This window comes from Eschscholzia californica, unplaced genomic scaffold (assembly GCF_041429995.1).
Source record: "Eschscholzia californica isolate CP2 unplaced genomic scaffold, dmEscCali1.0.p SCAF_4, whole genome shotgun sequence".
In the NCBI taxonomy this organism is placed as follows: Eukaryota; Viridiplantae; Streptophyta; class Magnoliopsida; order Ranunculales; family Papaveraceae; genus Eschscholzia; species Eschscholzia californica.
In genome coordinates, this window is record NW_028238461.1 from 7,023,021 (window position 1) to 7,037,327 (window position 14,307).

A 14,307-nucleotide genomic window follows, 5' to 3' on the forward strand; every position below is an offset into this window, starting at 1 on the left:
ATGTTTTCAAATTAAATTTGAAGAAAATGACACAGAAACGTAATTTAGTTTTTATCAATATATTGACCTCATGAAATGCGTGTTGTTTGTTTTACCTCTTTGCCTTTGGAATATTAATTTTTTTTTTAGTTAAGAGACTTTGGAATATTAATTTGATGACTCAAATAGTTAAAATGGCATAAACAACTAAGGAGGCAAGAACTGAGTAATCTATATAATAAGACACAAAGTGGAAATCATATCACTATGCATTAATAATATAAAGTTTTGGTAATATCTATCTATTAGGTCAGATTTGCTTTTCTAAAAGTCATAGACATGGGTTATGAAATGAAAAGGAAAATATTTCTTATTTTTAAAATAAAAGTAACAAAAATATTTTAATCTATCAAAAGAAAGGGAGCTCACCTTGTTTGTCAGTGGGTTCTTCCATTCAATTTATTATAACAGGATCCGCTAAAATGACACTCGCCACTAGGAAATAAGATTTTCTTTGTCACAGAAGTCTTGTGGGAGCCTTGCAGTACCTTACTCTCACTCGACCAGATGTGTCTTTTGCAGTCAATTACACGGCTCAGTTCATGCACAAACCCACAACAGTACATTTAGTAGTAGTAAAAAAGATCTTGAGATACTTAAAAGGGTCAATGGGATCTGGAATTACTTTGTCCAGAGGAGATCTTACAACATTTACAGCCTATTCAGATTCAGACTGGGCTGGATGCCCAGACTCAAGGAAATCAACAGGGGGTTATTGTATTTTCTTAGGATCAAGTCTTATTTCATGGAGTTCGAAAAAGCAAGCCACAGTAGCAAAATCATCTACAGAAGCCGAGTACAAGGCCTTATCTAATACAACTACAGAGTTGGTTTGGTTATCATACCTTATGGATGAACTTCGACTTCCTCTGAATCGACCTTTCCACCTCTTTTGCGACAACATCAGCGCAAAAGATCTTGCTTCAAATCCCATTTTCCATGCTAGGACGAAGCACATTGAAGTCGATTTCCATTACGTTAGGGATTTGGTTGCAAATGGATCGGTATTGGTTAATCACATCCCAACGAAAGATCAGCTTGCTGATATCTTTACGAAAGGATTATCAGAAGATCTATTTCAAAAGTTTCGAGACAAACTGATGGTGTTTCGTCTCTCCTCACCATCGGTTTGAGGGGGGCTGTGGAAACTAGGGTTTCCTAGGGTTTCCTGGTAAGAGAATAAAGAGGAGATTAGGGCAACACTTGAGTTTATATTTGGTCAACATGAATTGGTCATATGTCAACAGATATTGACCAAGCTCAATCAACAGGACCGGCCCAAAGTGACTTCTCCAAGACTTGTCTAAAGGCAGCTTCTATTTCTGTCTAAAGGCCACCATCACCTGAAATGGAAACAAGAAAGGTTGTTAACAAACTTTATTGTTTCAATTCAGTTTTCTGTTTTTAGTTTCTGTTAGTTGTGTAACTGTTTTTACTCTTTCTTCTCTAATCCTTTTCTATATAAAGAGAATTGTAAAGACAAGACAATTATTGAATAAAATAGAGTTGAGAGCTTCTTCTTACATGGTATCAGTTAGGTTTTCAAAGATCCATAGCTAGGTTTTCTGCTCATCAACTCAAGAACAATCAGTCCACAATCTCGCAAAACAAACAACAAAGATCAAAATTCAGTTAAAATGGATCAATACTCAAAGATTATATCAAGTTTATACAACAAAGATCAAAATTAGATAATAAAGATCAAATTCAAGCTACAAACTAAGTGATTGGAATCACTTACTCCTTTTTCAGACTCATCTTCCAGCTTTCTCCTGGTTCTTTGATCATCTCTTCATTTTCTTATCATGGCAGCTACTTTTCAAGGTAATCTTCCACCTATATCTTCTGTAACTAGCTTTATCACAGAAAAGCTAGATGATAGTAACTTTTTAATGTGGAAAGACCAAGTTGAAACATTACTTGGAACATATGAATTGATAGGGTTTGTTAATGGTACCATAGAAGAACCCCCACAACTTAAGATCATTCATGGTGTAGAACAAGTAAATCCAGATTTTTTAATTTGGAGAACAAAAGAAAGTTTTGTAAGATCATACATCAAAAGCACTTTGTCAAAATCTGTATACTTTGACACTTATGGATTAAAGACTGCAAAAGAGATATGGGATTACTTAGATCTTACAAATAATGAGGGTCTAGAATAAAAAAAAGATCAACTTAGAAGGAAAATACAAAATATTAAGAAGGGTAATGCTTCTATTTCTGAATATCTTAGAGAATTAAAACTTCTTGCTGATTCTCTAACAGCAGTCCATGATAAAATCAGTGAGTCTGAACTTGTAAGGATAGCATTACATGGGTTAAGTTCTGAATATGATCAGTTTATCATAGCTATTAGGGCAAATAATGAGCAACTAACATTAGCCCATTTAAAGTCAAGGTTGATTCAACATGAGCAGTGGCTAATTCAAAAAGAAACTGACCAAGAAGCTTACTATGTTAAGAGATATAATTCAAGACAACCCACAAGACAGCAAAATAAACCTTCTCCATCTTATTATAAAAATCAAGCTTATGCTAAAAGAGAGGGTTCTCCTTCTAAGGGAAATTCTTCCATGAATAATCAATTAAAAGGTCAAAAGGCTGAGGATTTTGATTTCTCCTCAGTCCCTTGTGGTCTCTGTAAAAGATGGGGACATACACCAAATGTGTGCTATTTCAGGTATAAGCCAAACAGAAACTACCCAAGTTATCATACTGAATCATATAATCCTCAAGAAGATATAGTTGAATGTAATAATGATGAAAGTACAGAAATCAAGTCTTACCCTTATGAAGAAGAGGGTATGCTGGAGTGTAATAATGCTGTTCTAACACATTATAACAGTGATGGTGATGATTTTCAGGAATGTTATACAGCTATTATGACAACAGACTTAGATGATGAAATTTTTTATGATTGTGAAACACATGATGAAGAATGCTATGTTTCTACGGACTCCTCAGCCAAGGATAGATCTTGGTTGGCTGACACAGGAGCCAGTAGTCACATGACTCATAGTGAAGATAATCTTACTCTTATTCATCCCTATACTGGGTCAGATGCAGTTATGGTGGGCAGTGGCAAATTTTTGCCTATTTCTAGCACTGGTATGTCAAAATTGTCTACCTCTACTCATGATTTTGAACTAAGTAAGGTTTTGTGTGTTCCTCACCTAAAAAGAAATCTGTTGTCTATATCAAAGTTTACTAAAGACAATTCCTGCTCAGTTGAATTTCTACCTTGGGGCTATACTATAAAGGATATTCATTCTAAACAAATCCTAGCAGAGGGACCAGTCAAAAACAATTTATATCCAATAGAAGTTCACAATGTGGTGTTACAACATAGAGTAAATTCTGCCCTTTTATCTCAGACAGCATCACAGTATCATATATGGCATGCTAGATTAGGACATGCTCACAGTGGTGTTATAAAACAACTCCAAGAAGAACACAAAATTGAGTTATCTACTAAAATTGATAAGACTTTTTGTAAGTCTTGTGAATTAGGTAAAAGCAAGTGTTTGCCTTTTGATAACTCTTCTACCACTACAAATACACCCTTATATTTGGTCCATTGTGATATTTGGGGTCCAGCCCCTGTCAATACTCCAAATGGTGCAAGATATTATATACTTTTTCTTGATGACTTCAGCAAATATAGTTGGATTTATGCAATGAAACTCAGGTCAGACAGCATAAAATGCTTCAGTCACTTCAAAGCTACAAATGAAAACCTTCTCAAGGAAAAGATTGTATATTTCCAGTCAGATGGGGCACCATAACTCAAGAATGGTGAATTCAGAAAATTCTTGGACAAATGTGGTATTCTTTTTAGGTGTTCATGTCCTTTTACTCCACAACAAAATGGAAAGGCTGAGAGGAAACATAGACATATCACAGAACTAGGTAATACTCTTTCTTTCCATTGCTCTTTACCAAAGCAATTATGGTTTGATGCCTTTTCTACTGCAGTCTATATCATAAATAGACTTCCCACAAAAACTCTACAAGGTAATACTCCATATGAGACACTTTTTCATCATTCTCCTAAGTATTCATCTCTGAAAATTTTTGGATGTGCTTGTTACCCACATCTAGGAGAACTTAGAAAAGACAAACTTAGTCCAAAAAGTGTTCAATGTGTGTTTCTAGGTTATAGCAATGAACACAAGGGTTATAGATGCTATGATCCTTTAACAAAAAGACTCTATATGTCTAGACATGTTACTTTTGAAGAAGACAACTTTCCTTATGTCAACCTCAACAATAGTATGCCTAGTGGTGATCAGATAACAAAGCCACATATTTCATTACCACTGCCTCCTATTGATAAACCTTTAATTAGGGCTACTGAATTAGGGACACCTAATATCTCTATTAGTTCACCAGCTAACTCAGTCTCTAGATGTCTGGCTTCACATGATGAGGGCATTACTAGTAATTCTACTAGCACACCAGCAGCATCAATAGTACCATTACACTCTACACAGCCTAATCAGATTACAACAAGAGGCAGGAATGGAATTATCAAAAGTAAACAGCTACCTACTGATTTTGTGGCCCATTATACATCCCCTCACACATTGAATGTTGCTTATTTGTCTATTTTACAATTACCCTCTGAACCAACAAGTTATAAGGAAGCAGCTAAGCATACTGCATGGGTTCAAGCCATGAATGAGGAGTATCAAGCTCTAATTGATAATCAAACATGGTCTTTAGTTCCTTATCAACACAATATGAATGTACTTGGGTGCAAGTGGGTATTCAAAATAAAGCAAAAGAGTGATGGGACTATTGAGAGATACAAAGCAAGACTTGTAGCAAAGGGGTTTCATCAACAAGAGGGAGTTGACTATGATGAAACTTTCAGTCCAGTGGTTAAAGCAAATACAATTAGACTGATTCTTACTATAGCTATCACAAAAGGCTGGCAAATAAAGCAACTTGATGTCTCAAATGCTTTCTTGTATGGAGTTCTAGATGAAGATGTATTCGTGATTCAACCACCTGGTTTTGTTAAACCAGGAACAGAGAAACTTGTGTGTCATCTCCATAAGGCTCTATATGGCCTTAAACAGGCTCCAAGAGCATGGTTCAACAAATTTGCATCTTTTCTTCTGACTTATGGGTTTCAAAAGAGTCAGTCAGATCATTCAATGTTTACATATCATCAGGCATCAACAACAATGATATTGCTACTTTATGTTGATGATATCATTTTGACTGGAAGCTCAACTTCTCATATTACTACTCTTATCAGTGACTTAAGCAAGAACTTCAAAATGAAGGATTTGGGGCCATTATCTTATTTTTTGGGAATTGAAGTATCTACTGATTCAACCAAAGGGACATTACTTCTCACACAGAATAAGTATACACTACAACTCCTTCAGAAATCAAATCTACTTAATTCAAAGCCATCAAAATTACCAGTTTCTAGTGGAAAAAGGGTTTCACTTATAGAGGGTGATGAGCTCCCAAACCCCACTGAATACAGAAGTCTTGTGGGAGCCTTGCAGTACCTTACTCTCACTCGACCAGATGTGTCTTTTGCAGTCAATTACACGGCTCAGTTCATGCACAAACCCACAACAGTACATTTAGTAGTAGTAAAAAAGATCTTGAGATACTTAAAAGGGTCAATGGGATCTGGAATTACTTTGTCCAGAGGAGATCTTACAACATTTACAGCCTATTCAGATTCAGACTGGGCTGGATGCCCAGACTCAAGGAAATCAACAGGGGGTTATTGTATTTTCTTAGGATCAAGTCTTATTTCATGGAGTTCGAAAAAGCAAGCCACAGTAGCAAAATCATCTACAGAAGCCGAGTACAAGGCCTTATCTAATACAACTACAGAGTTGGTTTGGTTATCATACCTTATGGATGAACTTCGACTTCCTCTGAATCGACCTTTCCACCTCTTTTGCGACAACATCAGCGCAAAAGATCTTGCTTCAAATCCCATTTTCCATGCTAGGACGAAGCACATTGAAGTCGATTTCCATTACGTTAGGGATTTGGTTGCAAATGGATCGGTATTGGTTAATCACATCCCAACGAAAGATCAGCTTGCTGATATCTTTACGAAAGGATTATCAGAAGATCTATTTCAAAAGTTTCGAGACAAACTGATGGTGTTTCGTCTCTCCTCACCATCGGTTTGAGGGGGGCTGTGGAAACTAGGGTTTCCTAGGGTTTCCTGGTAAGAGAATAAAGAGGAGATTAGGGCAACACTTGAGTTTATATTTGGTCAACATGAATTGGTCATATGTCAACAGATATTGACCAAGCTCAGTCAACAGGACCGGCCCAAAGTGACTTCTCCAAGACTTGTCTAAAGGCAGCTTCTATTTCTGTCTAAAGGCCACCATCACCTGAAATGGAAACAAGAAAGGTTGTTAACAAACTTTATTGTTTCAATTCAGTTTTCTGTTTTTAGTTTCTGTTAGTTGTGTAACTGTTTTTACTCTTTCTTCTCTAATCCTTTTCTATATAAAGAGAATTGTAAAGACAAGACAATTATTGAATAAAATAGAGTTGAGAGCTTCTTCTTACAATAACGTTACTTCTACCTTCAATCTCCAACTGACTAGACAGAGGCTTCACTTGGATACATATATAGTTTATTTTAAGAGCTTTCAAGTATTACGATGTGACCTTTGGTAAAAAAAAATAAATATATTTTTTATATTGTGGTTATTAAAATAATATACTTATACCATTATATTTAATAAGAAATATATAAATAATAAAAATTAAAAGGTCATATAATTAATAATTAATTTTCCTAAACACAAAGACATCAATATTTGAGAAATTGGAACCTCTTGTATAGTACTGATGGTAGTTTTAGTATCGAAGGTGACAGTAATGTATTAAGACTTATATTGTGTTGGTAATGAGGAGGCAATAGTGGGAGTAGTGGTAAGTGGATATGTTGTGGCGGTGTTTAGTGATAGTGGAGCTGTGGTAGTGATGGTTGTGGTGGACTGAAGGGGGTGTTGGTGGTGTTTTTGGCGTGAAGTTGCAGTTACAGTTGTTAAGTTTGTGGCCATCCAACTCAAAATCAATTGCCAATAAGTGGAGAAGACCTAGACCTTATATTCTTGGTTGCTAGATACCCATTCTCCCATGTGAGACTATTCTCACACGCCCCCTCACGTGTGACGTTCTTTGAGCCTAACACCTGTATTTTTTTTATTTCTTTCGGGTGACGTGGAACACGTGTGGCTTTTAAGCCTATCACGTGCCTTTTAAGCCTATCACGTGTGGGACTGGCTCTGATTCCACGTTAAGTTTGTGGCCATCCAACTCAAAACCAATTGACAATGAGTGGAGATGACCTAGACCTTATATTCTTGGTTGCTAGATACCTATTCTCTCATGTGAAACTATTCTCACAATAGCGGTGAAATGGTGTTGGTGGATGTGGTACAGTGTGGTGGCGGAGTGGTTGATTGATGGTGAAGTGGTTGTAGAATGGTTGTGGTGGTGGAGTAGCGGCGTAAGTGGTGGAGTAGTGGTGATGGACTTGCGCTGGAGGTGGTGAAAGAGTTGCGCCGGTGATCACGGTAGAGTTGCGCCGGAGGTTGTGGAGTTGCGGGGGAAGTGGTGGCGAAGATGGTCGAATGGTTGTAAAATAATTTTGTTGGTTGTAGAATGGTTATGGAGTTGCGGAGAAAGTGATGTGGTGGTGATGGAGTTGCACCAGAGGTGCTAGAGTTGCGGAGGAAACGGTGAAATATTGGTGATGGTGGTGGAGTGATGGCAGAGGTGGTGGAGTGGTGTCTGGTGGCAAAAGTGGTGAAGTGGTTGGGATGGAGGTGGGAAGTGGTTGTGATGGTGGTTGAGTGGTAGCAGAGGTAGAAGAGTGGTTGTGATGGACATGATGAAGTGGTTGTGATAGTGGTAAATGTTTATTGATAGTGAGAAAAGAGACAAATATTTTGCTTTCTTTTAATAACTAGCTTTTTAAAAGGTAATTAACAAAAGTCACGAAATTGTTGTTTCTGTTTTTTTTTTCCGGAGAAAATAGGTATGTATACATCATGATAAATACATGAATTGAATAAGTCCAATAACTATTAAAAACATCTTGGACCCTAAAGACAATATACAAATACTTACGACCATCCTATGAGCATAAAAGCTTATATATACTTTTACTTTATTTAGGTGTCGTTACCACCACCATTACCACCAATATCATCACCATGCACCACTTCCAAAAGAGTAACAATGAAAATCATAAATAAATTTAATTAAAATCAAGTATCTCTACGAAAAAAAGATGTTGAGAAAAATAATCACTCCTTATAGGTGATCAATCTACTTTGTGTTTTTCTCTAATGCGGAAAACCAGGATCTTGGATGCAATGTTGAATAAATAGAACATAACCACGAAGCAAATAAAGAAGAATGACATGTAAGATTTATAGAGGTTCGAAGCAATCCTAGTCCTCTCTCAGCCGCAACAAGCTAATCCATTATAAACTTGAAGTTACAACATACCTGAGTTACCGTACACAAAGTCTAGTGTACTTCTCGGTTACAATATATCACTACAACTCTCTCTTTTCACTTACAAACTCTATTGGTCTCACACTCTTTCGTTTCTTTCAATTATACAGAAGAAAACCTCTCGTAAGATTGGATACTAAAGTAATGAATCAAGAAGCCAGTTTATAAGCATTCATTCACCCTTAAGAAATTGGAGCATTTCGTGCGTGCATTAAATTCCAATTCTTAAGACAAGATCTGGTTCTTTTCACAAATGTCTCTTCCTTTACTAATCCCTCATTTCACAAGTTATGGGCTCCTTTGAAAAAACTCACACCTTGGTAGTAAGTAGTCCCCTCCTTTGCTTTTACGACTACTTTATTTGGTCCCACATATAACAAAAGAAAGTAGAGAAGTAAATTATTTACCAATCTAACTTGTAAGATACAGTTGATTGAACTCAAGGAAGAAGAAGAAGTTAACCAACTTAACTAACTTTCAAAGTTAGAAGAATGGTTATGGGCACTCTCTGGCACTGGTGCGAGTCACACGTATCGTAATTAGTTTGTTAATCTTTTGGTTAAGTCTTGTTATCTGTTAGTTAAGTTTGTTAGGAACAACTAACAGATTTTCTCTCTCTAGAATTGCTTAATCAACTCTATATATATTGAGTAGAGATTAAAAGAGAACGTAATAAGAAATTGTGATCTTAAGTGAATGAATAAAACTCTCTGAGATTTACAAAAACTTTTATGGTACCAGAGCCAAAGATTGTTCTTGATCAAGATCGAAGATCATATTCAAATCGAAACTAAGAGCTCATAAACAAATTGTTCTTCTGTATCAAGGAATCAGATATTCAAGTTATTTCAAGATGAATACTCCACCACAGAACACAAACCCTAACTCAGGTCAGACTTCATATAATCCTAATCTTACAAATTTGATTTCTGCTAGGTTAGATGGTTCGAATTTTCTTGTTTGGAAAGATCAAGTTGAAAATGCCCTAATTGGGAATGATCTTATACGTTACATAGATGGAACCTGTACTGAACCATCGCAATTGACTGTTGTTGATGGAAGAGATGTAGTTATTTCTGCCTATCTTCAATGACGAAAAACAGATAGTTTCGTAAAATCATGTATAAAAGCCACAATATCCCACTTAATAGCATCAGACATATTGGGACTCAAAACCTCTAGAGATATTTGGTCCTATCTTGAAATGGTTTTTCTCCAAGAATTTGAAGCTAAAAAATCCTCAGTTCCAAAGCATCAGCTCCAAACTCATGCATTTCCCTTCGGCTACTGCTTCGTTTGAGGGGGGATGTAGATACACTCGACTGAACTCAAGGAAGAAGAAGTTAACCACCTTACCCAATTTCAAAGTTAGAAGAATGGTTATGGGAACTCTCTAGCACTCGTGCAAGTCACACGTATTGTAATTAGTTTGTTAATCTTTTGGTTAAGTCTTGTTATCTGTTAGTTAAGTTTATTAGGAACAACTAACAGATTTTCTCTTTCTAGAATTGGTTAATCAACTTTATATATATTGCGTAGAGATAAAAAAAAGAATGTAATAAGAAATTGTGATCTTAAGTGAATGAATAAAACTCTCTGAGATTTACAAAAACTTTTATAACTTTTTGATTTTTTGACTTATAAGTAACATTTTTGTCAAATATATTTTTGATAATTTTTTTAGTTTTTTGAATAGAATTTCAGCTACAAGCAAAAATAGTTATACTTTTGGGTGTCAAACGACACCTTATACTCTTTAAAAGAAGTCAATAAATGATGGATTCCTCCTCCACTTCGAATTGAAACTGTGACTTATGGGATTTTTTTGGAGCAGATACAAAACAAACTGGCCAAACAGTTGTTGGCTTAAATTTTAATTTAGTCTGATTCCTACCCACTAGTTTCTTTGGAAATGTTCCACTCTTTGTTATTTTAAGCTTTTATGAGCATATCTTTGCGGAAAGTGCGTAAATTTTTATGCTTTTAAAATAATACCCCGACTGAGAGCGATTCCTCATTCGATGCCACTCAAGGTTATTTTAGACTTTTAAGAGTTCCTGGTTGAATTGGAAGAAAAAAGTTCAGATCTCCAGAACAACTAATTATTTTCATTAAAAGACTTATTTCCTATTAGAGTTTCCCGTTGGATTGAAAGAAGACTACTGTTTTCGGATTTATTTTTTAATTATCAAACTTTAATTTCTATGTAATTGTTTTTTTTTATATTGTGATATTTTCTTTTGTAATTCTCTGTTATGACTGCTTGTCATCATTTTTCAATGAAATTCCATTATAAAATAAAATCTGGTGTTGAGAGACATCTTTGATGTTTAGTCTTGGTTCTCTTGATATAGACTTCAAGAATCATAGATACATCATAAATACATAATAAACTAAATAAACTTTATAACGACTTTACTAGAAGATATCTTGGAACCTAAAAGTCATATAAAATCTTTACCGTCATCTTATGAGACCTAACTAAAACTTCCTTAGAGATTTATTTTTCCTCCACATTGAATCTCAAAGGAGTGGAATAACATACTTAATGTTGGGCGGTCTTGGGCCTCTCTCACCCCAAAGCTAGCTCAAGAGGTGAGGCTTCTCCCACACTTATTAACATGCACACCCCTTGCCTCTTCCGCAATCAATGTGAGATTAACCTAACAATCTCCCTCTCACACATGGCTCTTGACTTCAATAGTTGTTGTGCCGAGACTTGTTATCACCTAACACTGGTATCAGTCTATCAGATCCCGGGTAATAACAAGTCTCGGCTCAATAACTATTGAAGTTAAGAGCCAATGTGCGAGGGAGAGATTGTTAGGTTAATCCCACATTGGTTGTGGAAGGGGCAGGGGGTGTGTTAATAAGTGTGGGAGAAGCCTCACCTCTTGAGATAGTTTTTGGGGTGAGAGAGGCCCAAGACCACCCAACACCACCCAACACTTAACCCCCACATTGAGTATACTGGGGAGCTGTATTTTCCTTTTCAAATCTGATCAATTTGAAATATAGTTGTTTTGCATGATTTTATTTTAAGATTTTGAAACAAGTATTTGTATCCAATGCATGTATTTTCAACTTATAAATCAACCCTGAATATGATAAAGATCAGAGTTGGATTAAGATCTGAATTTCATAAAAGTAAACTTGGTCTCCCACAAGAATATTATAAAAAGAAAAATCTTTTAGTCATGAGTACTTGAATATAGATTGTTAACACACATGAAACACATGAAGCAATTTAGGCTCTCTATATCTATATATGAAGCTCAACTCATGCAACTTACACATATCATCATACTTGCATTTAAACAAGCGAACAACAAAGAGCAAATAATCTTGAAATGGATTCTAACAATCATATTGAAGAAGTGATTGAGGATAATCATGATCAGTTAATGCAAGCTCATACTCATATATGGAAGTATGTTTTCAGTTCTGTACATTCAGGGACCCTCAGGTGTGCTGTTTTGTTAGGCATACCAGACATAATTCACAGCCATGGAAAGCCCATGCCTCTCTCTAGCCTTGTTGCTGCTCTGTCTCTACCACCAAAGAAGACTGATTACGTCCATCGTCTAATGCGCTTCTTGATTCACGCTGGCTTCTTTCTTACGCAAAAACTTGACGAAAATCAAGAACAAGAAGAAGAAGAAGAAGGGTTTGTGCTGACACCATCTTCAAGGCTCTTGCTTAAAGACAATACTACCAACATGTCATCTGTTGTTCTCGCCATCGTGGATCCTATATTTATAACACCTTTGCATTTCTTAAATACTTGCTATGAAGAGAAGAGTACCGGACCCTCGGCATTCATGGCTGCTTATGATATGCACCTCTGGAAGTACTTGGAGCAGAAGAAACCTGAACTTGGCAAGGTATTTAATGAAGCGATGGCTAATGACTCTTCCTTGGTGATGGATGTAATATTCAAAGAGGGTAAGACAGTTTTTGATAATTTGAAGTCTTTGGTTGATGTTGGAGGTGGCATAGGCTCTGCTGCTAAGTCTATTTCTGAAGCATTTCCACACATAAAATGCTCTGTTCTTGACCTCCCAAATGTGGTTGCTGATTTGCCAAAGGGCAACAACAACCTAGAGTTCATTGGTGGTGACATGTTTGTGTCCATCCCTTGCGCCAATTCAGTTTTCATGAAGGTATGTCAACATCTGCATACACATATAACCTAACTAGGTATTACCACTTCCCTGCAGGCTGGAACAATCCTGTAGTGATGATATTAAATGACTTAGACATCGTTTAGTGACTACATCCCCCTTTTCTCTCATGATATTAAATGACTTGGACATTATTTAGTTTTTTTCCATATTTACTTAAAGAGTTCAATTTTTAAGGAAACCATTGACGGTCAAACTTATCTCCTATATTATCGATCAAGCTGTTTTTATATGGAGTATAAGATTTGGAGCCACTAGGGAGGCCCAGTATACCATTTACTGAGACAATAGGTTTGTATTTTGCCTCCGCGGTCTATCCTCGCACATATTCTCATGTTTAGCCTTTTCTGCTCTGATACGTGTATTATAGTTGGTGACATAGAGCTTAAAATTAATTGACAATAGGCGGGACTCGGGAGGTCTTATCTATTATTTTCCAATTTTCGAGAGACTTTTGTTCTGTCAATGCGGGACTACATATTCTCACCTATATATATATATATGTGACTACAACTGTGCAGTTCATTATGCATGACTGGAGTGATGAAAACTGTGTAAAGATACTGAAGAACTGCAGAGAAGCCATTCCATCTAGAGAAGCGGGAGGAAAGTTGATAATAGTAGACGCTGTGATGGAGCCTGAGAAGAAAAAAGAACATGTACATGAAAAAGAAACTGAAACCCAACTGATCTTTGACATGATGATGCTGACTCTAATAGATGGTAAAGAAAGAACAGAGAAAGAATGGAAGAAGCTCTTTTCTGAATCTGGCTTTAGTGACTATAAAATTACTCCTCTTTTAGGGTTTCGCTCCTTGATTGAGGTTTATCCTTAGCCGTCTGTGCCAGCATCAGTTTTTTTTTTTCTTAAATGAAAGATGCGATATCTTCACTTTGCTTTACATGACATCTCAACTAGCCGTATGTGCCAGCATCAGTGTGTATGTCATGAAGTTCTATTGTTGACTGTTGTATTTCGTTCCTTAGATTATGATTTTGTGTTCTTTGGGTTTTGGTTTGTCCAGTGACAAAAAATAGGCTAATAAACTACATTTCTTTATAACACAGTGTGGTATTTTGTCATGAAGTTCTATAAGATAAATAACATTATGTCCCTCAATTCTTTTGTTGTTGAAGTTATGTTCCTTAATATTTCATCAAAAAAGAAAAGCTATGTTCCTTAATTAGTTACATCTTATTAATTCTTAATGTTTGCAAGCATTTGTTTGGAGATTTTCTCAAAACTTACTTCTTTGTTTAAGTTGTGCTTATATTAAAAAAACCCAATATATCCCATGAACCGATCTAACTTCATTCCGTCATCTCATTGGTCGATTCCTATTTCTTAATGATATCCCACGATCGAGACAATCGGATGAATCCCGTGAAACCATTTCATAGAAGTTCATTGATATATTCTTTTTATAAAGCAAATCGACTTCGATTCTTGAATAATCCACATAACTTCTGGTTCGATTGTAACAAAAGATTCCCTTTTTATGTGGAAAAGGCCAGTATCAATAATTATGGTCTTACTTATGGACAATTCCTC

At 36.0% G+C, this 14,307-nt stretch overlaps 1 protein-coding gene across 1 annotated transcript; it reads left to right on the forward strand.

The window, feature by feature from the left end:
* Positions 1-11,774: 11,774 nt before the first annotated feature.
* LOC147542138 (trans-resveratrol di-O-methyltransferase-like) lies at positions 11,775-13,872 on the forward strand. The gene is made up of 2 exons (XM_086638582.1): positions 11,775-12,734; positions 13,277-13,872. Exons 1-2 carry the CDS (start codon positions 11,922-11,924, stop codon positions 13,589-13,591), a joined length of 1,128 nt encoding a protein of 375 aa, XP_086494708.1. The 5' UTR covers positions 11,775-11,921; the 3' UTR covers positions 13,592-13,872.
* Positions 13,873-14,307: the final 435 nt, after the last annotated feature.